Here is a 23,851-nt window from a genome sequence, read left to right on the forward strand (position 1 = left end):
CTATAAATTATCAAAAGTTGGTGTGAATTAATGAAGTGATTTGCAAAAATGAAAGCCTAGAAGATCAGATATGCATGAGGTCTTCTGATTAATACTCAAATAAGTTTGGTTGACACAGACATTATGGAAATTAGATAAAGACGTTAATAATTCATAGTGCTAAAATAAAAATCTTATAGTTATGTCAGTACAAAAGAAATCCTAATTTATACCACAAGGTAATGAAGTCTAAAAGTCTATTTGTTAAATATTTACTTAGTACCCTACACTGTACATATAATCCTTCTCTGAAATTTAGAAGACAAATAGAAACTTTCCACCCTCAAGTAGTTTATACTTTGGTCAATGAAATATCTCTATTTTGAGATCTTTTAGTTTCTTAGTTTATTGTAACTTCATCGTATAAGTTTTATTTTATTTATTAAAACCAATGTTTACCACTCTCAATAGTTTCTTAAATAGTACTAATAATGAATTGAGTAATAATGATAATTTCCAATACTCATAATAGAATTGCTACTAGAGATGCTCAATATTGATGGCAAAGTGATTTTGATAATCTACACAATGTCATGAGGTTTTCCAGAATAACAACTTATCTCCTGGAAAAAAAGGACACTTATTGTTTATCTTCTCACCTTATAAAAAAGTACTGATTAATATAATGATTTTACATTTTAAAAATAGTATTTTATTTTTAAATTTTTTTATTTATTTTTGAGAATGGAGAGGAGGGACAGAGACAAAGAGAGAGAGAGAATTCCAACCATGTTCTGCATTGTCAGCACAGAGCCGTACACAGAGCTGGATCTCAGGAACCATGAGATAATGACCTCAACCAAAATCAAGAGTCAGACACTCAAGCCATTAAGCCACCCATTTACCCCTAAAATTCATGTTTTAATATAGTTCTGTGTATTATCTTATTTTGAAACTATCTATTGACTTATATATCCACTATATATGATGTAAATATTCACATTTCTTAATGGCTACATTAATATTTATTTAATTTGTTAAAGTATTTATTGAGTGCATGTTGCTATTCTTTAGCATTCACTTTTCTCTCTGAAGTGTCTCTTATTGATTTCAAAAACCCTGAAAAATCTGAGAATTCCATATAAAGTAATGTATGGAAAATCTGAACATATAATGATTGTGCTGAAGTTCATTCCATTAATAAAGAGATTAATCAGTAATTCTAACATTCATACATATAATAAATATGAAAAACGTTTATTGTCATACTGAACAGTGACACTTTCAATAAAGGGAAATATTAAATACCATACAAAAAATTCATATCTGCAAGGCAGATAAATTGGCAATGATGATATGTATATTTAAATGTGGAAACATAATCATAACAACTGTGTTTCTTTTTGGCTGAAAAAACACATATTGGAGTGCTTAAGTACTGTTTCTATTAGAATAGATATTTAGACATTATGCAGAAAATACATGATTGCAGAAGAGCAGATATTAGCATTTGTGTAAATGTGTTTTCTATTAATGCATTTTCATTCATTCAAAAAGAAAAGGAATCCCAGATTTACTTTATATGTGGCATTGTGATACCTTAAAGTGGCATTCTCAAACTTTTGCTACTGCTGTTTTTCCTTTAGCATTCACCAAAGAATGCCATCTTGTCATTCATCTAAATTAAAATTCTAGAAGCAATCCCACTATTCTCATTGAAGGTGCCCCTACCTTCATGCTCCCCACTCAGTAAGTCAAATTCCTGTCTCTCCTATACTAGACAGCTCTTTGCAATGTATGCCTGCTCTTTCACTCCCTGGGCTCAAGTTCTCTGCCTCAGCCTCCTACTGAAGCCACTATTAGTTCACTGTGAGTAGGGCCTTTTTAAAAAATTCCTCAATCCTAGGCAACTGCACTTATGAAAGCCTCACATGATATCTTATCAGTTGTATTAAAATGTATCCATATCAGAGACTCCCAGGTGGCTCAGTTGGTTAAGCATCCAACTCCTGATTTTGGCTTGGGTCATGATTTCACTGTTTGGTGAGAGTTTGAGCCCCACATAAAGCCCAGCATCAGGTTTTGTGTGGACAGTGCAGAGCCTGCTTGAGATTCTCTCCCTCTCTCTCTGCCTCTCCCATCCTCTCTCTCACACAATAAATAATTTTAAAAAAATGTATCCACATCACATAGTCATTGTAATTTATTGATAACTAACTCTATGAAAGCTGAAAAACACTGTACTTGATAAGCTGCACAAATACTAGTGTTCAAAAAACTAATTAAATAAGTTTTTATCTCAGTATTGCAGAACTTTTTCATATTTTGGAAACATATTTTTAGGTGTTGATTTAATAAGTCCTTTTCAATCTCATAGTCCCTGGTAAGTGTCACGGTCCCTTTTACTGTCACAAAGCTAAACAGCCCTAAGGCAGCTGACAATGAGGACCATCACCTGCATGTGTAGACTGGATATGTAGCAGCTGGAATGCAAAACATTTCAAGAACAAATACAGAAATCAAGAAAGAGATGGTGGTGTCATTTAATGTGTGTATCAGATGATAATATTAAAAAACAAGGTACTGTAGGGATGTCAATAAAATACCATCCTATAGAGTAATGTCTCAAAACAGTCTGTGAACTGCTTACATACTTTTCAAAGAAATAGTGCTGACGAATCATCAACAGAAAAATTACGTTCTGTATGCTCTTAAATAGCATATTGGTTTTGTAAGTGGTTAAATTACGTACCAGTTTCATGACTAAATGTTTCCAAACGCTTGTTATTTCATATTTAAACTTGAAATAATGAGAATACCTTTTTGACAGAGCTGTTGAGAAATTTAAATTATATAATTTTAATAAACTGTTGAATGTGGAATCTGGCAAATAGTCGGTATTTTGTTACTACTGATAAAGCACTAGTAAACAAAAACCATTTCATTATTTTTATGGTCATTGTTACAGCTTGGAGCAGACCAGAAAATACTGTTGAGCTTGATTTGACCTTTCCATGTTATTTTAAAGATGGAAAAGTTAATATTGAGTTATTTTGAAAAGAAATGTGTCCATGTTCTAACATAGTTTCAAAAGCTAAATATTTATTTGATATAGAAGAAAATAGTTTTAGTTCAATAAGACGATATAGATTTTAAAAGCACCTTTCCTGCTTGGAATCCTACAGACCCAGAAAAGGAGGAGAAAAAGACAAAAGATTTAGAATGTATTATATAACAAAGAACAGCACCAGCCCCTGGCTTTTGATGCTTTTATAATTTTAATGGGAATAACCCCAGGCTCCTATTCTGACATCAGTACTACCAGAGACTGTGTAAGACATGGTTAGTTTGATTAACCTCTCTCTGCTTTAGTTCCTTCATCTGTAATGTGCAAGTAATATTACTTGTCACTTGCCAACCAGCAGTATTTCTTTAGCTAATTGACTGTCTCAGCAGGATTGTTGCAAAGATTAGCTGATAAATGATTTATAAACCCTTTGAAATATTAAGTAAATGATGTAAAAAGCTCTAACAAGAGGACAGAACAAATCATTCCATGCATTAATTTTCTACTTAGTCATATATATTTTATATGATTATATATATATATAATATATATCTCCAAAATACTTTTTATACTGTAAGAGTAATATACAAAATCCTGTGCCAAGCACTGTGAGGGACTAAAAATTCAAAGACCCATATCTCAGGAAAAATATATAGAGAAAAGTGATATGAAAATAATTCTTGCCTAGCACCAAATTTAAAGAACATAATAATACAGTTTCATCATACCTGGAGATGGGAAGAGGGTATTGTTTATAAATTTGGTTTGAAAGATAACCAGGATTTTGTTGTCATTGAGAAAAAAGGTATTCTAGGTTAGGAAAACAGCATTACAAAACCATAAGAATACCAGACAGACTGCAAATGTTAGCTATGAATGAAACTTAGCATGCATGAGAGAGATAGTATACAAAAAGGTAAAATTAGGCTTGCTTCAAATTCTAGAAGACCATGCAAAAATTTTAACTATGTTTAGTAAGTTTCCAGGGACCATTGAAGGTTTTTGAGTACCTTATGTTTTATAAAGTTAATTCTGAGAATAGTGTAAAGGGTAAATTGGAGAATATATGTTTAGGTAAGTAAGTATTTAGTATATAATTGCAATAGTCAAGAAATATAATGAAGATAATGACCAAAGAAAAAATGGAAATGAAGAATATAAAAGAGACATTGAGTAGACAATTAAAATAATGAGGTTTGAAAAATGATTAGATGTGAAGATGAGATGTGAGTAGTTACTGGATGAAGTGATTGAAGACAGTTCTAAGATTTCTGTCATAGGTGCCTGAGAAAATAGTGGTAATATACACTAAAATAATGAGAAGAATGAATAGTTTGGGGGTAGAGATACAGAAGGAATTCCATTTTGAACTTACTGAATTTGAGTTTTGGGGGACAATCATGGTAGACTTTCAATAGGGAATAAAAATTCTCTAGCTATACTTTAGAAAAATATCAGGCCCCAAATTATAGATTTCATAGTCATCTATATCTAGAAGCAGCAGGTAAGACTACTGGGTTAAATTGGATTATCAAACAGAACATAAAGAACAACAAGAAGAATATATATTATTTAAGAGGTAAGTGGGGGAAAGAGCAAGAAGAAATATGAGGAAAAGATTATGAGGAAAGCAAACATTTCAAGAGAGAAATAACAATGTAAAATGCTATATACAGTTTGATATAGATGATTATTGTGAAAAACCTTGAATTTTGTGATTAATCTGTAATGGTTTTTCTTTGAGAAAGCGGTTCTGGAAAACTGATAAATATGTAAGTCAAACTCAAAAGAAAAATAGAGGAAGCAGGAAAAATTAGTATCTACTTCTTTTCCTATAAGTTTGGGAGGAAATGAAAGTAAAACGAGTGACTTAAAGAACATACAGAGTTAAAAGATGAAATATATTTTATAACAAGGGAAATGTAAGCAATTTTATAGGCACTGGAGAAATAGGGAATAGAAGCAAAATTGAAGGAACAATAATGTGAGAGAAGACAGAATCAAAAGCATCAGTCAGATATTAATGTTGGGCAAAAGACTCTTGAATAACGAGATGGACAGTTTTGATGTGAGGATAAAGAAAGAGGAATTGAAGAAAATTATATAAGATTACCTTGATCTTCTTCATAAAGTAATTAGACAAGATTTTCTATGGAGAATAAGAATTTGTGGGGCACCTGGGTGGCTCAGTCAGTTAAGCGTCCAACTTTGGCTCAGGTCATGATCTCACGGTTCGTGGGTTCGGGCTCTGTGCTGACAGCTCAGACCCTGAAGCATGTTTCAGATTCTCTCTCTCTCTCTCTCTCTCTCTGCCCCTCCCCCACTCAGGCTCTGTCTCTGTCTCAAAAATAAATAAACTATAAAAAAATTTTTTGAAAGAATTTGAAATCTAAATATGACTTGAGAAACACAGACAAATAAAGAAATCACTGTTGTTAGGGATGGTAAAGAGTCCAGCAAGAAATGAATAAAGGAATTTATGAGTAGCTTTGAGGTTACTTGTTGCCTAATTAGTGAAATTATTTTCTAAAGGAATATACCTTGGGCTTCTGGCTTTATCATTATAATACTTTTAGGCTTAGATTTCTCATTACAAAGCTATGATTTGTTAAGTATTGTGGAAAGGAAAAAAAAGATTTGAATCAGAATAGATTAAGTAATGATATAAATGACTAGATTATGAATTTACAAAAACAATTTGAAAATTTGTCCCTGTTAAGAAAGGAAATGTGTGTGTGTGTGTGTGTGTGTGTGTGTGTGTGTGTGTGTTAATCTATCTATATAGAGAGAGGTTTCTCTCTCTATATATGACCTTGAATGAAGGCACATAGGTCACAATTATCACATCACTGAGATCAGAGATGAATTCATGAATAGAGGGAAAAATGAGAATAATCATCATCAGTATCAAATACTGGAAATTTTTTGAACTTGAGAATTTTTTAATATACTCAAAATCAGGGAGAAATTGAAGAACTTCCTCCCACAAAGGTCAATGGGATCATATCTCTAATAGTCAAAATCTTATTGTGAAAAGCATTAAAAGACATTCTATTCTTTTTCTCATATTGGGCAAAATGTATTCTAGCAATGTTTTTGGAATGAAGAGGTCACTCCCTTGGAAGCAGAATTTAAAAAGGTTTGATTTCACCTCGTTAATACATGTTGCCATTTCTCTGTGATAACTCAGTATATGATATTACTTTTTGAATGTATGCTTATGATAGGACACTAACTAAACTCTTCTGAAGTACAATACCTGTCCCTGTTATACCAAATAATACTCTAGAGCATGCAATGTCATGACCTGGCCCAGGAATTATACCTTAACAGAGGAGACTTTTGTGGAATTTTAAAAATCGTGTCTATTTATAGAGCTTTTTTTTTTTTAATTTCTTCTTTGCTGGTATTTGCTCCAAAGTATGACTAGAATATAGCTCAATTCAAGGAAAAAAGGAATTGAGGCAGCATCAAGCTCTGGAACTCTGTTCTGAGCTCAAGAGACCTAGGTTGAAGCCCACTCATTTGTGAGATTAAGGGGTTGCTCTTTGGGAATAAGCTACTAGAATCTTAACCCTGAATTAGATACATAAGTAGTATTTTTATACAGGAAAAGAAAAAAGATGTATAGTACTTAGCATGGAAATAAAGCAGCTGATACTTCCAGAATATTCTAGGAAGGAACAATTTGCTTGCTAAATTCTTTACAAAAGAGTTTCCTTCTATAATCTATAGTATTAATTATATAGCTTCCTTATTACTGTGAGATCAACAATTCTCAAAATTTGGTCCCTGGACTCCTTCTTGTCTCCCAAACCCTTTTAGTCAGTCTCTGGGATACTTTCAGTGGGTTCACAACTTCAAACTTATTTTCATAATAATACTTAGGATATTTGCCTGTTTTACTTAGCAGACATTTGAACAAATGGTGCAAAAGCATGGTGAGAAAAACTGCTGGCACCTTAGCACAAATCAAGTCAGCAACACCAAACTCTACTAGTAACTCTGGTATTCTTCACCATCACAAGCGCATAGTTAATATTTTTTAATGCTAGATTTACCTATAGATACACTTGATGAAGCAATAAAAAATGTTAATTTTGTCAAATCTTGACCCTCAAGTACAGACAGATTCTGTTGAAAATTCTTTGCGATGAAATGGAATGTTACATAAAGCACTTCTGCCAGGTACCAAAGTAGATGGCTGTCTCAAGTCAAGTACTTTGGTGACTACTTGGGTTGAGAGCTGAACTAGCCACTTTTCATAAATCACCATTTTTACTTGAAAGAACAACTGACAGGCAAACTGTGGTTTTTCAAACTTGGATGTTTGGCAGAGATATTCTTAAAAATGAACAAAATGAGCTTATCACTTCAAGGGAAGCAAACCCAACTGTATCTGTTGCCAATGATTAAACCTGAGCTTTCATACAAAAATTATAATTTTGGAAAGCTTATTATCTGCCCTATGACCTTGTCAGTTTCTCAGTTCTTGAAGACTTTTCTGATGAGTTAGGTGGTGTTACCAACAAATGTGATACTGTACTATTATAGTACCATTTGGCAATTTTGTATAACCCAGTGAGGCAATATCCTCCAAATGACCAATGCTTGATATTAAACAAATAAATATATGCATAAGCAAAAGATCCATTTAAATTACAAGGTAGACAATAAGTTTTAATAAAACAGATATGGAAAGCATATTGATATAATTGTAGGTTCCACATTGCAAAAACATCCACAATCATCTGAAAAGGTTATTAAAACTCTCTTCACATTTCCAACTAAAAAATCTGTGTGAGGCCAGATTTTCCTCATATAATTCAACTAAAACAACATATTGAGACAGATTGAATGCAGAAGCAGATATGAGAAACCAGATGTCTTTTATAAAGCCAGACATTTACAAAATTAAGCCAGAGAATTGCAAAACAAAAAACAATGCCATTCTTGTCACTATTTTTTGTTTTCCCCTTTGGAAAATATATATTTCATTAAAAATATATTTATGGAAACATTTAATTGTTTATTATTTGTATTTTAAGTGAATTAATATTTTTAAATTTTTCAGTTTTAATTTCTCATACAGTAAATATGAGTAGATATAACCACATAAACAAAAGCACATTAGTGATCTTAAAAAATTTTGAGAATATAATGAATATCTGAAACTAAAGTGCTTCAGAAACACTAATGTAGACCAAACCCTAAGCACACAGTAAACTACTCAGGGACTTTTAACACACTTTGCATGATTTCATAAAGTAACAATTGAGAAGTTATGTAACTGCATTTGTAATATGGGACAGGAAGAATTTTCCTTCTCTTTTAAACTTAAAAAGAGATCATGCCATTCATATTAGGGAGAAAACTTCAGTGCTTGCTGATGGCATTCTCTCCATTCTTTCTTCCAAGTCTGTGAGTCTCATTTCATGTGTCCCCATTTACAGGAGTAAAATTAGCATGTTATCCAGTCACCATTTGGCTCATGACTCAATGTCACTATAAAAATCATTTTAGCAGCTTCATAGGCCCAACTTCTTTTAGGATACACATCTATGTGGAATGCTTCAATTTGTTTAATATAGGAGACGTAAGTACTTTTCCTTGCCTCTTGCAATCTATCTAAATCTGTAAACTCTACTATGGTAAAATCTTTTGGTTTATTTTCGCAAATAATTTGTAAGTATGATATTTAAAAAGGTAAAGAGCATAAACAAGGGAAAGACCAACATGAATCATGAATCTCAGTTCAGAAATCCATTATACAAATGAAGAATTTTTAGGATACCAATATACTATTTCTTTTGTTAAAGAGTGAGGAAGTAAGATTCTTTTTAAGAAGGGGAAAAAGAAAAAGCAAGGTTGTTTCTTAGTCATAAATTTTTATTGTATTTTTAGATATCAATATCTATAGATATATGCTTTGTAATTTAATCTAACTTTGAATGGTACATTTAATTAATAATTTTTCTCTTTAATCAGACTGTGAATATTATGATAATTAGCTATTTTGTATGACTGGATAAAAAAATAACATTTTATCATGTTATTATCTAGTACTACCATTTTGTGATATCTACAAAATTCTAATTATAGCAACATAAATAGGAAATTCTACTGAAGGCCACTTTTGGTAAATTTTGCAGGTTTTATTCTGAATACTATATTTTTATAATGCCAGAATGTGTGCTAATTGCTATTGTTTTAAACCTCTACCAGCTGCTGACACTTATTAACTTTTATCATTTTTTCAGTGAGTATCCATCAGATATAATCATTTGACAATAGCTTCCTCAAAATGTCTAAGTAAAACTACAATTTATTATACATTGGTGTATTTAGTGTAAAGGATATTTCTGATCTCTGATAGTCATAGCACTAAATTAAAGAGCTTGGTCTAAATGTTTAATGAAAGAAAAAATAACAAAGCTACCATGCATGTAAAAATAATTTTTCTTGAGCACCTAATGGGAATTCACTAAAAGAAATATAATCATGGAAAGAGAGAGAGATAAAAAAAGAGAGTTCACAGCATCTATATATTTTGTTTAAAAATGTATTTTTCCTTCATTCATGTATTTATATGTGTACTACTTGTCAGCTATTTTTCCTTTTACTGAAAAATAAGTCTATTTTCCAGAGAAAGAAAATGTAATAAAGATGAAATACTACTTTTATGATAACTCTTATTATAATAATAATTATGATGGCTACCATAACTGAATTTCCAGTACTTAGCATATCAACCTAGAAAATAAGTTTCATAAGAGCATAAGGAGAGGAGAAGTTAATAGGAATAAACTCTTCTCACAATCATTAGTGTCTTTCAATCCAACTGAAAACCATATATACATATTTTTTTTCCTAAATATTTATTTTTGAGAAAGAGGGAGACAGAGGATGAGTAGGGAAGGGGCAGAGAGAGAGAGGAAGACACAGAATCGAAAGCAGGCTCCAGGCTCTGAGCTGTTAGCATGGAGCCCGATGTGGGGCTCGAACCCACAATCTGTGAGTTCATGACCTGAGCTGAAGTTAGACACTCAACCGACTGAGACACCCAGGTGCCCCTATATATGCATTTTAAAGCACAATATACATTTACATATGTCATAACTCTGTTTCTTATTTCATGTTCATGTTAACTTAAGAGAATGCATGTGAAAATTCAAGTTAAGTTGTTGGCTCTCCTCTTTATAAATGGAAATACTGCCAGGATCTTTTAACATTCCCAAATATACAAATCATTATGCAGTATACATTCTTTTAATTCATATCTTCTCATGGAAAATGTCACCACTTTTTTCTGTCTCATCCTTGACATTTCAAATCTCCTTAAAACTACTATTAGCAAAGTAGTTAGACACTAAACCCCCACAGGCACATGTATTATGACAGTCTTCATAGAAAAATGGTAATGACAAGAAAAAAAGGACTTTTATTGCAAAATACAGTGCTTTCTATGCAAAACCCATCCACCTGGATTCTGTGCATTACTTAGCAGTCACTATTTCTGGGGTTTATTTTCTTCATCTGAAGATGAGGATATTTTTGCATGCTTCATAGCATTGTTACCAGATGAGAAATAATACCAGTTGTGCTTTTTTAGAAGCCTGTGTTTTAAAAAGCCATAAAGAGACTAAAAGTGAAAGACAGTAACAGTGATTGTGGGACAAATTTATTCCTGTAATTCCACCTTTCCTTAAACTTTTATGAGATAACATTTATTAGGTTGATGTGCATGTCCAATTTGAAATCATCAAAGTAACATAGAACCTTGATACTGTATTGGTTAATTGGTGGTAGAGTAGATGATGAAAATATCTTTACAACAAAATACATTACATTACTCCAAGGTCAAAATCTTTATCCAAACTCATAATTTACTCACAGATAGGCAATCTGGTAAAGTAGAAAAAGTAAACTGGGACTTTGTACACTTTCATTCCAGAACTTAACTATTAAATGAAGATGGGCAGACTATAGAACTCTCTGGTCCTCAGATTATTTACCTGTAAAATTTTCTGGATTTTTAGGATTTGATAATTTAGAGGGAGGTTCTCTATAGCTACTAATGAAAAATGTAATATATTTCTTCTTCATTGTTCAGTTCTATGCAACATACTTTTATCTAGCACTGACTTTGCACAAAGGACTGTACTAGGAATTGTATATAATTAAAACATTAAAATGTAGTTCTTGTCTTGTCAGAACTTGTGATCTGTCTAGAAGAGGTAACCCCAATGCTACTTAGAATTTAAGCGCTTTATACAGGCACAAATCAAGGCCAGTGGGAGTGCCAGCTGGAGAGACAGGGCAAAGAAGATAGAGAGAAGATGGCATTTGGCTGAATTTTGATGGCTAAATCCATTTTACTGAGCAAATTTGGTAGAGGAAGGCATTCCAGGTGGAATAACAGACTTAAGCAATACACCAACAGAGCAGCTCTGGAAAAATACTGTACACTATTCTGCAACATACAAAGTATGAGAGCTAGTGGCTCAAGTTAAAGCAGCAAAAGAGGGTTCTTTCCAGATTATGGAAAAACTCAGCAATAATCCCAGGAAGAGCTTTTCCTGTGTTTTACAGAAAGTAAATAGAGTGACATCTAATAAAGATCAGTATGGCCTGGCCATTTATTAGACACAGATATCAAGTGAGAGAAATAAGCAAAAGTATGTTCCAACATAGTGTATTGGTGAGATCAGTTTACTCTATTTGTGATTTGTTGTCTTATTTTGTTTTATTGAATTTGAAGCGCTTGTGGAAAACCAAGTGAAAATACCTATTTAGCAGCCAGTTGGCCTTGTGTGTGAGAAGCCTGGGAAAAAGATGCTTTATCTATAGTGAGGAATTAGAAGCCTCAGGATTAGATGAAATATTCAAGTTAGAAAGAAAAGGAAAAAAGGTCAAAAACTGACTTAAGTTCCTGGGTCAGTCCCCTAGGAAGAGAAATCTGTGAAGAATACAAAAGTCAAAATAGGATGAAACCAGGACAGTAAAATGACAGTTGTTTTATTTGTTTGTTTGTTTGTTTAAATCAGCACCCACCCACCATGTGCCAAACATTTTGTTAGGCTTTTTAGATACGTGATCTAAATAAATTCTCATAGCCACCTTGAGAACCAAGTATATTTATCACAGTTCGTAGATGAAACACTAAGTACAGAAAGATTAAATATGGTATAACAACTAAATGGAAAATCTAAATTCAAATACAGGTAGCTATAACAATACTTATGACAACACCTATAAGAATCTTGCCTCTGTAGCTTGCCTGTGTGCTAGGGGACAGTTTCAAGGAGAATGTAACTGCCCTTGTCATATATTGTAGAGAGCTCAAACAGGATGGACACTCACAAAAAGCTTTATAATTAGTTACTTAATGTTAATATAGATCATTCCAAAGTAATCTCCATAAAACATTCTACATAAAAGCCAATGGAATACAGCAATTCTAACGGTTTATTCCAGGAAAGTGAGAAAATAAAAATACTAAACCCTTGTGTGAAGTTTAATAAAGGAAAGAGATGGTAGTGCAAAGATGTATAAAGGTTGAGAAAAGAATATTTGGTTAAATGTTTGGTTTAATTGTTTTGTTTTTTGTTTTGTTTTTTTTTTTAGTAGGAAGATTTGAATATGCTTACAGACTTAAGGGAGAAATCCAGAGGAGAAAGAAGACTCAAATTATTGAGGAAAAAAAATAATGGATGGGGCAAGGTCCTACAGGAGGTGATCAGAAACAGAATCAATAGCATGCCTTAGAAAGAAAGAGTTTAGTTCATCTAGAAAACAAAGACTAGTGTTTTACAGAGAAATGAGTTTGAGACAGGAAGAAAGTTAAGAGAATTTGCAGCAGATGTCCTATATTTTCTCAGAGAAGATGCAAAGTCATATCTTAAGGCAGGTGGTATCTGGTATGTGGCCTGAAAAGCATTTGGAATTCTTCCCACAGAGAAAAGCATAAGGAGGAGTCAACTAGAGGTGAACAAAAGAATTTCTGCACAACCAAGAGTGTATACTAATAATAGAGTCAAAAATTTCTGGTTGAGCCAATTGGCACAATTTTGTGACTTTTTCTGGTAACATTCAGCTACCCAGTTAATGAGATCAGAGAAAGTGCACCATGCTGTTTTCCTAGGTGAGGCTTAGGAAGGTCAAGGTTAGAGTAGGTCAAAGGGACTTCTTGATGCCAATAAGAAGTTACATGAAATATTCAGCAAGTGATTCAGACTGGACTTAAAGAAAGCTTAAAAAAAAAAGTTAAAGGAATTAAAGATTTAAGCAGTGTGAAGAACTGAGTCATTAAAGGTAAGGGGAAAAAATGATAGGTGGTATGGCCAGGAAGGGAATCTCCAAATTCAAAATTTTAGAAATGAGGGGCACCTGGGTGGCTCAGTCGGTTAAGTACCTGGCTTTGGCTTAGGTCATGACCTCACAGTTCGTGGGTTTGAGCCCCGCATCAGGCTCTGTGCTGACAGTTAGCTCAGAGCCTGGAGCCTGCTTTGGATTCTGTGTCTCCCTTTCTCTCTGACCCTCCCCTGCTCACGCTATCTCTCTCTCTCTCTCAAAACTAAATAAAACATTAGAGAAAAAAATTTGTTTTAATTTTTAATTAAATAGTTTTTTAATGTTTATTTATATTTGAGAGAGAGAGAGTGCAAGCATGAAGAGGGGAGAAGCTGAGAGAGACAGAGATAGAATCTGAAATAGGCTTCAGGCTCTGAGCTGTCAGCACCGAGACCAGTGTGGGGCTTGAAACCACCCACGAGCTGTGAGATCATGACCTGAGCTTATAACCAACTGAGTCATCCAGACACCTCAGAAATGAGATCATTTTAAGTGATCATTTTTTTTACATCATCACTTGAGCTGTCATTAATCATCATGTCATTCAGTCCTCCCATTACTTATTAGAAAATGGAAGACCAGAAGGTCAAGTAATTTTCAAAAGTTATTCCATGGCTAAACCCAGGATCTTTTGAGAAGCATTTTGAAATTTTAAATAAAATAATTACCATTAAATCATATTCCCTTAAAAAATAACAGTAGGTAAAGTGAGTGAATGGAAACCAATGTTATCCATAATGTAGTCAAAGTAAGCATGTAGTATACATAGATTTCATATTTCAAAAGTGTATTATGCTATCCCTCCCTCTTTCTTGTTTCAGCTTCCTCTTAAAGAAGAAAAATATATTGGGGCACCTGGGTTGCTCAGTCGGTTGGGTGTCCGACTTCAACTCAGGTCATGGTCTCACAGTTCATGGGCTTGAGTCCTGTGTCAGGCTCTGTGCTGACAGCTAGCTTAGAGCCTGGAGCATGTCTTCAGATTCTGTTTCTCCCTCTTTCTCTCTCAAAAATAAAAAATAAAACATTTTTTAAAAATAAGAAAAAATATTAAAAAAAGAAGAAGAATATAAGTTTTCTCCAGATTGAATGAACAACTCATCAATATGCTTTGGGGGAACTAAGCCTAAAAGAATGTGCTACTGACTGCCATCCTAAATTACAGTGTAGTTGGCATCAAGTTATTTCTGAGTTCCTGTGTGCATGCCCATGATGATGATGTATGAGGTCGACCATTTTTGCTTCCCCCATATTTCTTATATTTTGAAAATACTCCTTTCTCTTGATTATTGATATGTTTTTAATCTTAAACTATAGTAAATCTAATTGGAATGTTTAGGAATAGGAGGGAAATTATGTTATTTTCAAGTTCTGTTTGAACAAATTAGTACAACAGAAGTTTACTGTTTCATCTCTTACTATCCATTCCTCTTTGGGCCTTTAAGAAAGGACATAAATTTAAACAGAAAAAAATAAAGATTTGCATTTGGTGGTCTTTTATTAACACACATATTTTACCTTGAAAATATTTTTTGCATTAAGTCTTTAAGTATGTAAATCATAAGTTTGGGAAAACTCACTTTCATTGACTCCTTTTTAAATTGAAAATTTTATTTTGAAGACTCAGTCATGAAATATTGTTATTCCTCTTAAGCAATGACTTAACAAGTTGTGGGGGGGGACAAGGGAGCTGTTCTCCTGGACTAGGAGCAGTTATTTGGTCACTGACATGGTTTAGACTTGTAGGTATATGCTGATAATAAAAAGCATACTGAATTTTGATCAATTTCATTATTGTTCTTAGACTCTGCAGACAGTATATTTGCATTCTGCTTATCTCTAGGATGGATGACTTCCATTCCATCCCCAGTCTTGGTATGCTATTGATCTCAAGTTCTTCTCTCTGGAGTTAAAGACTGACTAAAGTGGTACTAGAGAAGGAGAATTTTATGATCTAAACCAATACAAATTATGGTATTTAGGCCAAATCTGGTCTTAACTCCTATTTTTGCAAATACAGTTTGTTTATTACATGTATTTAACACATTTACTTTGACTACTTTTGCATTATAATCACAAAATTGAGTAGTTGGAATAGAGACCATATAGCCCTCAAAGCCTACCATTTTTCTGGTAGGCCTCTATAATAAAAAAACTCTTGATCAAGAATTAAAGCATTACTTGCTTTCTGGACATGAAAGCAAGACAATTATTTAACATTCATATTGTAGACCAGTAAGTTAACAAGCATCTTTGTTAAGTGTTACCATTAACCAACTTTATATTTACTTATTAGCTTTTCTTTGTTTTGTAGTCCCTGCTATGTGGATATTTGTTAGCAATGACTGATGTGGAAACTACATATGCAGATTTCATTGCTTCAGGAAGAACAGGTAGAAGAAATGCAATACATGATATCCTGGTTTCCTCTGCAAGTGGCAACAGCAATGAATTAGCCTTGAAATTAGCAGGTCTTGATATCAACAAGACAGGTGAGTTGTTTGACACACATCTCTCTGAACATGGGATGATTCATAGCATTTTACTGCATAGGATTAAAAACATGAAAAACCACCTTTGAAAATAATTTAGTAGAGTTATAAATAATCTTAGGAAAGGTAAAAGTCAGGGACCAATCCCTTAATCACTCCTTTGTCATTTTCAGTGGCTTCTCTTTATAGGGTTTCCCACTCAACTGCAGAATCCTTAATCTGATTTTACTAACGCAATCAATAAAGCACATGGGTTTTGAAAAATCCTAATCTCATAAAAGCTCTGAAATTTCTATATAGAAATATTTAATGAAGTTGGAGCTCCTACCTTTAACAGGATTGGCCACCTATAACACTTGAAAAACCATTTCAAAGGAAAAGGGTCTCCAGGACCAATTCTACTGAGAATGGGAGTAAAACAGTTTGTTATATCAACGTCTTAGGTAACTAGGTCTTTCAGTTTTCTTTTCTTAATAGGTTTGTGGAAAATTTGTCTTATTATTGGGCACTGACACTCTTCTTACCAAAGCAATCTAACTTTACCAAAGGAAAAGTAAAACAAGTTTGAGATGTCAAAGTACTTCTGAGTATTTAAATGAATCCCAATAGTTCTTTCATACATAGCTTTTGCAAGTATTAAAGCTGAATGTATTTCTCTGACAAATCTTGTGCAAAAATAACCTTTAAAATTAAAAGAGGAGTTCACAATTAAGGAACCACAGTGTTATGTGCATGAAAAGTCAGTTTCTGACTCATGGTAACTATTCAGTACTCCTTTGCTATTAGAATTTTTATGGCAAAGTTTTCCAGTTACTGGAAAACTGAGTCAGAATATATGTTAATGAAACAGCTCAGCAACATTACCCTAAAATACCTAGAGACAGTACTTTATTCAGTGGCTAAAGGTCAGCAGGCCACGTATTGTTCTTTTAAAATTCAGATTGAAAATAAAACTTTTAACATCACCACCTTGGAATATACAGACCTATGTATATTTCAGGCTTTGTTGTTTCACTATTATTACTACCAGAAGTTACCTCTCAAAATAGCTGTCAAAAAGATTTAGGAAATTATTGCAATTTGGTGGTATGAGGTAAGTAAATTTTTTTCTGCGGTCTTTGAGAATTTGCTAATTTCTTTTATAAGATTTATATTTTTATTTGTTATTAATATTCTATTCTAAGTAATATGCATTAATTTTAGCCACCCCTAATATATTCAGAGTACAGTTACATTTCTTCTTTTTCTCTTCACTGAAATTGAAACTCAACAGCGTCAAGACCTTTCTTATACAGAGAATATATTAATTTGGTATATAGCAATTAAAATAATAATAAAGTAATTTTATATTTTATATTTTTAAACAATTTAAAATAATTCAAATATCTTTATGCTTCCAAATGTCTTCTTTTCTAAACACTTCAATGTGTTAATTGCTATTTTCCAGGCTCCTGAAAATCTTTCTGTTTCTTTTTAAATCCTAAAGTCCAGAACCAGGCAAAATATAAGCAGTAGTAACTTTTTTATTATTCTAAGTACAAAGAACTAAAAATAGCAGCGGGACAACACTGACATATAATGACAAATGCAATATCAATAGCTGAGTATTGTAAGGGACTTCCTCTGTAACTCATGAGGGTTTCAACTTCTTTTTAATTTATACTCAACAATATTGCTGTCCCATGTTTAACTTGACTTGTTAAAAAGCATCTATGCACTCACAGCTCTGTAATTGCAGCATTATGCTAAGAAGCCATGGGAAGTGTCCCCAGACACCCAGAAATCCCAAGCCTCATGGGAGTTAAATTCCTCATCTTGTATTTATGCAGTCACTTTCATCCTTAAATATTCTACTGTCTTGTATCTGCCCTAATTTGACTTCATTCCTTTCGTTACTAAGAGCTTTTGTTATTTATCAAGTTCTTGTTGCATGCTAATCTACACATCTCAGATTCAGGCCTTCTGCACATCTTGAGAGGCTGTTCATTGCTATAATAATAAAAGTAGTTTATGAACATGATATCTAATGCCTGGTCATACCATGAGAACCCCTTTAGAACAGAGTATATCTATACATATATCAGAATATAGATATAATTTATGTAGAACTGCTTTTAATTTCTAGAAGTATGGTGTATGATGAAATGTTTTGTGTATACTTGTTAAGAGTAAAGGAGAAATTGCCTGTCAACATTTCCATCTAAAGATTGAAACAGCCCACTTATCTCTATCCATTAGAATTATGGTAACAAACACTTAGCAAACATTGATATAATTTACATTACTGCTATGCCCAAAAATATTGTGTCCACTAAGCCATATTGGTTGCTTGATGATGAACTAATACATGCCAACATATGAATCTTTGAATCAAGGACTGCCTAAAGGCTTGCAGGTATTGAGCTTTAGATAAAGTGACCTAATATGAAAAAAAGCATTATTTAATTTCAGTGCTTGCTATGTCACGAGCTGAGATTGCTGCAGAGGATGCAGTTATGAGGGTGGTTTTATTGGCATTGTACATATGCTCCATAAGGGCAGACCAGAGGCCATCACAACTATCCAGCAAGGGACCAACCAGCTGACATATATAACGTCCTTTCGTCCTTCACTGTTGCTTTTAATTTGAATTCGCAAAATCTCCAAGAAATTAACTGGGTTATCAACAAGTACTACAAATAACATAAAATGCAATTTTTAAATATTTCTTAAAATAAGACAGGAGTGAAATGGTAAACTTGCTTCTTGTTTCTGATTTCTGCAATCTGTGAAACTATTAAGTGCCATGATTTGACCTTGACATTTCCTAGCTATTTATCAAAAGCATAGATGATCACTAACAACTGTAAAAATTGTTATTATTTTGTTTTTGAGCCATGCCATCCCAAGTTCATAGCACCAGAATTAGCCAGCCCTTGATACATTGATGCTTTCTTCATAAGAAATTGATCACCAATAAAATACGCTTTTCTATGTGAAGATTTCAGACTTTTTGAGTATTTCTAAAATTTTCAACATGATAACATTGGAACAGTTGGTAAATAAAAGGAATAGTTTTCATTTGCCTTTACCCTTTTTTCATGGTCTCTTACAGAAGGTGAAGAAGATGCACAACGAAATTCAACAGAACAAAGTGGGGAAGCCCAAGGAGAAGCAGCAAAATCTGAAAGCTAACACTCCACTTTGATAACTTCATCAACACCTTACAATGTCTCAAATCTCCAGGCCTGGCTGGAATGCATTTGTTTCCAAGAGTGAAAAGAGGGGGGAAAACATGGCTGTGCTGCACTGTAGGAATCTGCTCATTGTCATGTTAAAAATGGGGGCAGAGGCTGTGGCTGCAGACAGACTTTTCTCTACCTCTGTCTTTAGCAATGGTTGAAATCATGTGGCTTGTGTTTGGATGTCATTTTCATATGGATCCTTTCACTTGACCATATGATAAAATGCTTGTAGAGAGTAGCACAGACCTAGATGATGATTCTTCCTGTAGCATCTGGCCCCTCACAATGTCAGAGGATTTAATTGTGTCTAATTGCAAAAGGTTGGTTGAACCCCAGAGTTTAAATATCTCTGGCCCAAGTAGTCACCCAGTAAAAGAACTATACAGAAAGCACTGTTTTTAGCATTATGTATCTGTGTGTTCCTGCTGTGTTATTTACACTGTTTTGTATTGTATAATATAGACACTCAGCACTGCCCCCTTCTTTGATTGCTTATGAAAAACAAAAACAATGTACATTACTGTGAATTTTTATACCACTCATTTTTAAAAAGGGCTGCCTTTTTTCCTTCTCCGCAACGTGGTGGTGTACACAGGATAGATTACATTTCTTTTTTTTTAACTTAATCTTTCCCCTTGATTCACTGTTGATGGATTAAGTCTAACCAATTCATCAAGACTCCTTTGCTTTATTAAACAGGCATTTGAAAAACATCCATTAATGTGAATTTTACTTGAATTCAGTCTGCACAGCCCAGAATTCAATCTGTAAATTTTGTCTTTTCAATTGGAGAACTTTCCCCACTAATATACATTTAAATTTCTTTTTTAATTATAAGGATTTCGGAGAATCAGGATGGTGGGAAAGCAAATACAAGATAATTCTAAGAAAAGGAGTATTTTGTTGTTATGGAATCAAATTTCTCAGTGCTGTATGCTACTATTTAAATTTGGAGGACAACTTATCTGCATGAAGCTGTAACAGATGGAAAAAATTATCTTGCAATCATGTGGACACCAATCACAAAAGTAAAGCCCTTGCATTGTGTTTTCCATGTCTTTTTTCAGCCCTATCAAATACAAATGTTATTATGCACTTTTTAATGTTTGTAAACTTTTACTAATAATTAGTGTGAATTGCATTCTGATACAATAATAATTATCATTAGAAGCTAACAAAATCCTCATTAATACTGTTGATAGCCTCTGCTGTGTTTTGACATCATGGTTCTTATATGGAAAGTTTCTGTAAACTGTGTAATCCCTCTGGTCAGTATTATAAAATTACTTATCAGTGGTAATAAATAAGGAACCAGTAATATGCCAGTGGCTCATGGATTACTGGAAAAATAAGTAACAGGAAAACCCTTTATAATAAAGATCCCACTTAATTATCCTCAAGGTCTTAGATAGAGTCCTGTATGAAGTAGGTTAGGCAGAATCTCCACAGATGGTCTCCATGGACACAGTGGGAGCTCAGCCCTTCTTTACAGCTGCATATAGGATGAACTTTACAGAACGATCCAAATGAATGGGATAAGGACATGGGTACCATTTGTCCTCAATCATATATTACTGGAAAAAAATGTTAATAGGGGGAATTTCTCAGAAAATAGAAGGAAGACTAATTAGAGTACTTCATTCTAACCCATTAAGGTCCAAAGTACCCAGTTAAAATTCAAATAAATCCACCTATTAATAATCTTACAAGTAGGAAAAGAGGTTCCTGAGGCTTTTTTAGACAATCTCTCGTAGTCCATTTAAAACATCCAACCCATAAAATCACTCTTTCAACATCCTTCTTTATTATTCTCATAGCTTTCTTGTGAATATAGGTAAAGTTCTTTCCATGCTTAAAGCTGTGGAATTCCAAACTGATTTCATGTAGTTTTGTAAAGTTTAGGTAGGACTAGTGCTGAGTGTATGTGGAGAGTTTATATTCCTATGTGGTATATTATTAATGCATGTGGTGTCATGCTTGTCTTTGAATATATAATAGTGCTAAACTGAAAAGTCATATGGAGCTTTTTGAATTATTTTGACCTCCTACTGCTACTTTGTCTGCTATATTCAAACCCAGAGGCATTCCCAAGCTGGAAGATAAAAATCTACTTTCCAAAATGTCTACATCCTACAAATGTTGCTTGGCAAAAGTTCACAGTGTCTTCCAAATTGTATTGTAGTATCTTTTTCTTGCAAGTCAATAATATACATGGAATTGAATTTTTAAGGAGGGAAGGAAAGGATAGACAACTAAGACATTAGGCTTAATGATATGCATCCAGTGCCTACTAACCATCTAACATTATGCTAATATCTTCTCAGCACATTTTCTTCCATTTAATTGTTTCTCCTCGGACAATTTGATTAAAGAGATATTACTATCCCATTTCACAGATTAAGAAATTAAAGCTCAATAGAATATAACTTTTCCAAGTTTAAAAAGCTAACAAATGATAAAATTAAGAAATGAACCTATATTGGTTTGTCTCCAAGAAGCTTTCTACTACACATGTCATAAAACTAAAGCCAATTTATAAAGCATATTTATCTGTAGGGGAACATTTAGAGATGAACTGGTTCATCCTCCATTATTTTAGAGAGGGAAACTGAGTCTCAGAAGAGGGAATTATCTTTCTCAAGGTTACCTAGATAAGTAATGACACAGATGTGACCAGATCACAGCAAGTGTACTTTTTTTAAGAATGAAATTCAATTAGAATTTATTTTTTGTGTTATACTTGCCCCAAATTATTTTTCTGGCATGCAGTCTATAATTTAACATGGTTCAGATTTTTTTTTATGTACCATGCTACTACTCGCTTTGTTTAATTAACAAGAAATATGACAATTTCAGTTTTTAACCCATTTGCAATAAGTATGAACTTGTCAAATTTACCTTTTATCAACTGTAAACATCCTATGCCAACATACTGTTATCATAATTCATAGAAATGCTTTTCCACTAGGTAACATAGAGGCTTCAAATTTTAGACAGCACCCCAGAACTGTTCGCTATAAATGCCCTACCCCTGAGTCTTATTCAGACACAGTAAAAACCCACCATTTTAGAAGATGAATGATATTACTTTCTCTTCAGAGAAGCAATAACGGGTAAAGAAATGTAACTGCCAGGTAGCCAAGCTTCTGAGTTAAGCTTGTAGTACAGACAATGTATAGTTACTAAGTAAAAACAGGAAAGCATCTATGATATATGATGTCTTAATAGGCCCCAAATTGTTCTTTAATTAAAGAGTGGCAGTCTCTTAAGTCATTGTGAGCTTGTATGACTTTTGTATTTAGTAATGTTGCATGCTCACATAATTGATATTAAAAGTAATACATTTTTTTCTGAAATGTGCATAGTCTATGAAGAGTATTTATTGAACATACACTATGTATTTGGTCCTGAGAATGTACTGCAAGTGATAAAGGAGAAATTTAAAGCCTCAGCCTTCCAGTGGTGGATACCGGCATTCTAGCCACTTTTTCTCGTATTTTACTCCAATAATCTTCACCTCCATTCCACTCTGGTGGCCTTCTTCCTGGACTTCATCATCTACCAGAGCCAACTCTTAAATCCTAAGTCCCCATATCACTCCTATGATTCTTATTTGCTCATCTGGAGGGCAGTGATTTTCAATCAGAAGAAAAGACCAGTGTTTATCAGAATCCCCTGAAAGTTTCACAACACTCCTTCCTCCACCCATACACACACACTCACATACACACACACTTCCCCCTTGAAGCACTCCCTGTGCAACTTTGGCATCTTTTTCTGCTCACACCCTCACCTCTATAATGTCAATCACTGATCTAGAAAAGATTCAGTTTCCAGATGCACAAGCCCTGTTCACCTGACTAAAAGGCTTTAAAATTAGTCAATAACAAAACAAAGTCCTCACAGACACCCATGGTTTTACTACATTAAGGATAACATCTTGGGGTAGAAAAGCAGAGCATTTTATTTTGATGTTCTCTTTTTGTTATATTATTTTTACCACATAAAGGCAGCAAACACCAAGCAGAATCCAAGGTGGGACTCAGGAGAAAGTAAGCATCAATAACACACAGCCTGAGTTCAGGCAAGGTCTTCAGCAGTAGGGGTAAAAGAGGATGTAAATCTTTTAAGTTCATCTTACTCAGGTCACAAGGATAAAACAGAACACAAGGATTTGGAACAAAATGCTAGCCAGTGAAAAACAAGTTTGTTTTGTCTCTGGTGCTTTTTCTCTGTGTATATTTATTGCCTCCATCTAGGCCACACTGTGGGGAACTGAGATCCTGGCCATCTCTCACCATAAAGTCAAAATTAACAAAACTATCTGACTATAACTGGTTAACTTTCTAGTTTGCACCACACCTACTTTCTGTTTTTATCAAGATTGGTATTTTCTTAGCAACTCTCCTCCAGTCTGGAATCTACTGTTAATCCTTCTCCTCAATGCTCCTGATTTTCTTCCTTTCTTGTCTTTCTGCCACCTCTGCCTAATCAAAACCAATCAAATCATGTGCTTTCACTCTGCTTGTCTTCAAAATGACTGTAAAAAGTTTATAGCAATGTGCATTCATTGTTTGCAAACTCAGTTTAGTCATAAGTGCTGTACAGCTCTTTTTTTTTTTCACCATGTCCCTCGGGACACAGGAAGTTTCCCACTTCTAAGATGTAAGTTTTCGTCATCTGAGGCTTTTAAAACATTCTCTTTCAGGAAGTCTGTTAATAACTCTTTTTTCTTCACC

General features: G+C 33.6%; 1 protein-coding gene and 1 long non-coding RNA gene across 3 annotated transcripts in view; one reads left to right on the top strand and one right to left on the bottom strand.

Annotated features, from left to right (window-relative positions):
- PKIA (cAMP-dependent protein kinase inhibitor alpha) overlaps positions 1–22,472 on the top strand; it is a 94,778-nt gene extending 72,306 nt beyond the window's left edge. Inside the window, exons 1-3 of one of the 2 annotated variants that reach the window (XM_029923873.1) lie at positions 8,565–8,642; positions 15,711–15,888; positions 18,983–22,472. In XM_029923873.1, coding sequence (XP_029779733.1) covers positions 15,738–15,888; positions 18,983–19,062 — 231 coding nt within the window. In that variant the 5' untranslated portion in view covers positions 8,565–8,642; positions 15,711–15,737 and the 3' untranslated portion in view covers positions 19,063–22,472. Of the gene's footprint in view, positions 1–8,564; positions 8,643–15,710; positions 15,889–18,982 lie in introns of those variants that run through there. The other variant, XM_029923872.1, reaches the window with a different exon arrangement.
- The window catches only part of LOC115279316, a 62,417-nt gene that overhangs the window by 32,770 nt on the left and 5,796 nt on the right, over positions 1–23,851 (bottom strand). The window lies entirely within an intron of this gene.

The sequence above is a fragment of the Suricata suricatta genome, chromosome 15, assembly GCF_006229205.1.
Source record: "Suricata suricatta isolate VVHF042 chromosome 15, meerkat_22Aug2017_6uvM2_HiC, whole genome shotgun sequence".
Lineage (NCBI taxonomy): Eukaryota > Metazoa > Chordata > Mammalia > Carnivora > Herpestidae > Suricata > Suricata suricatta.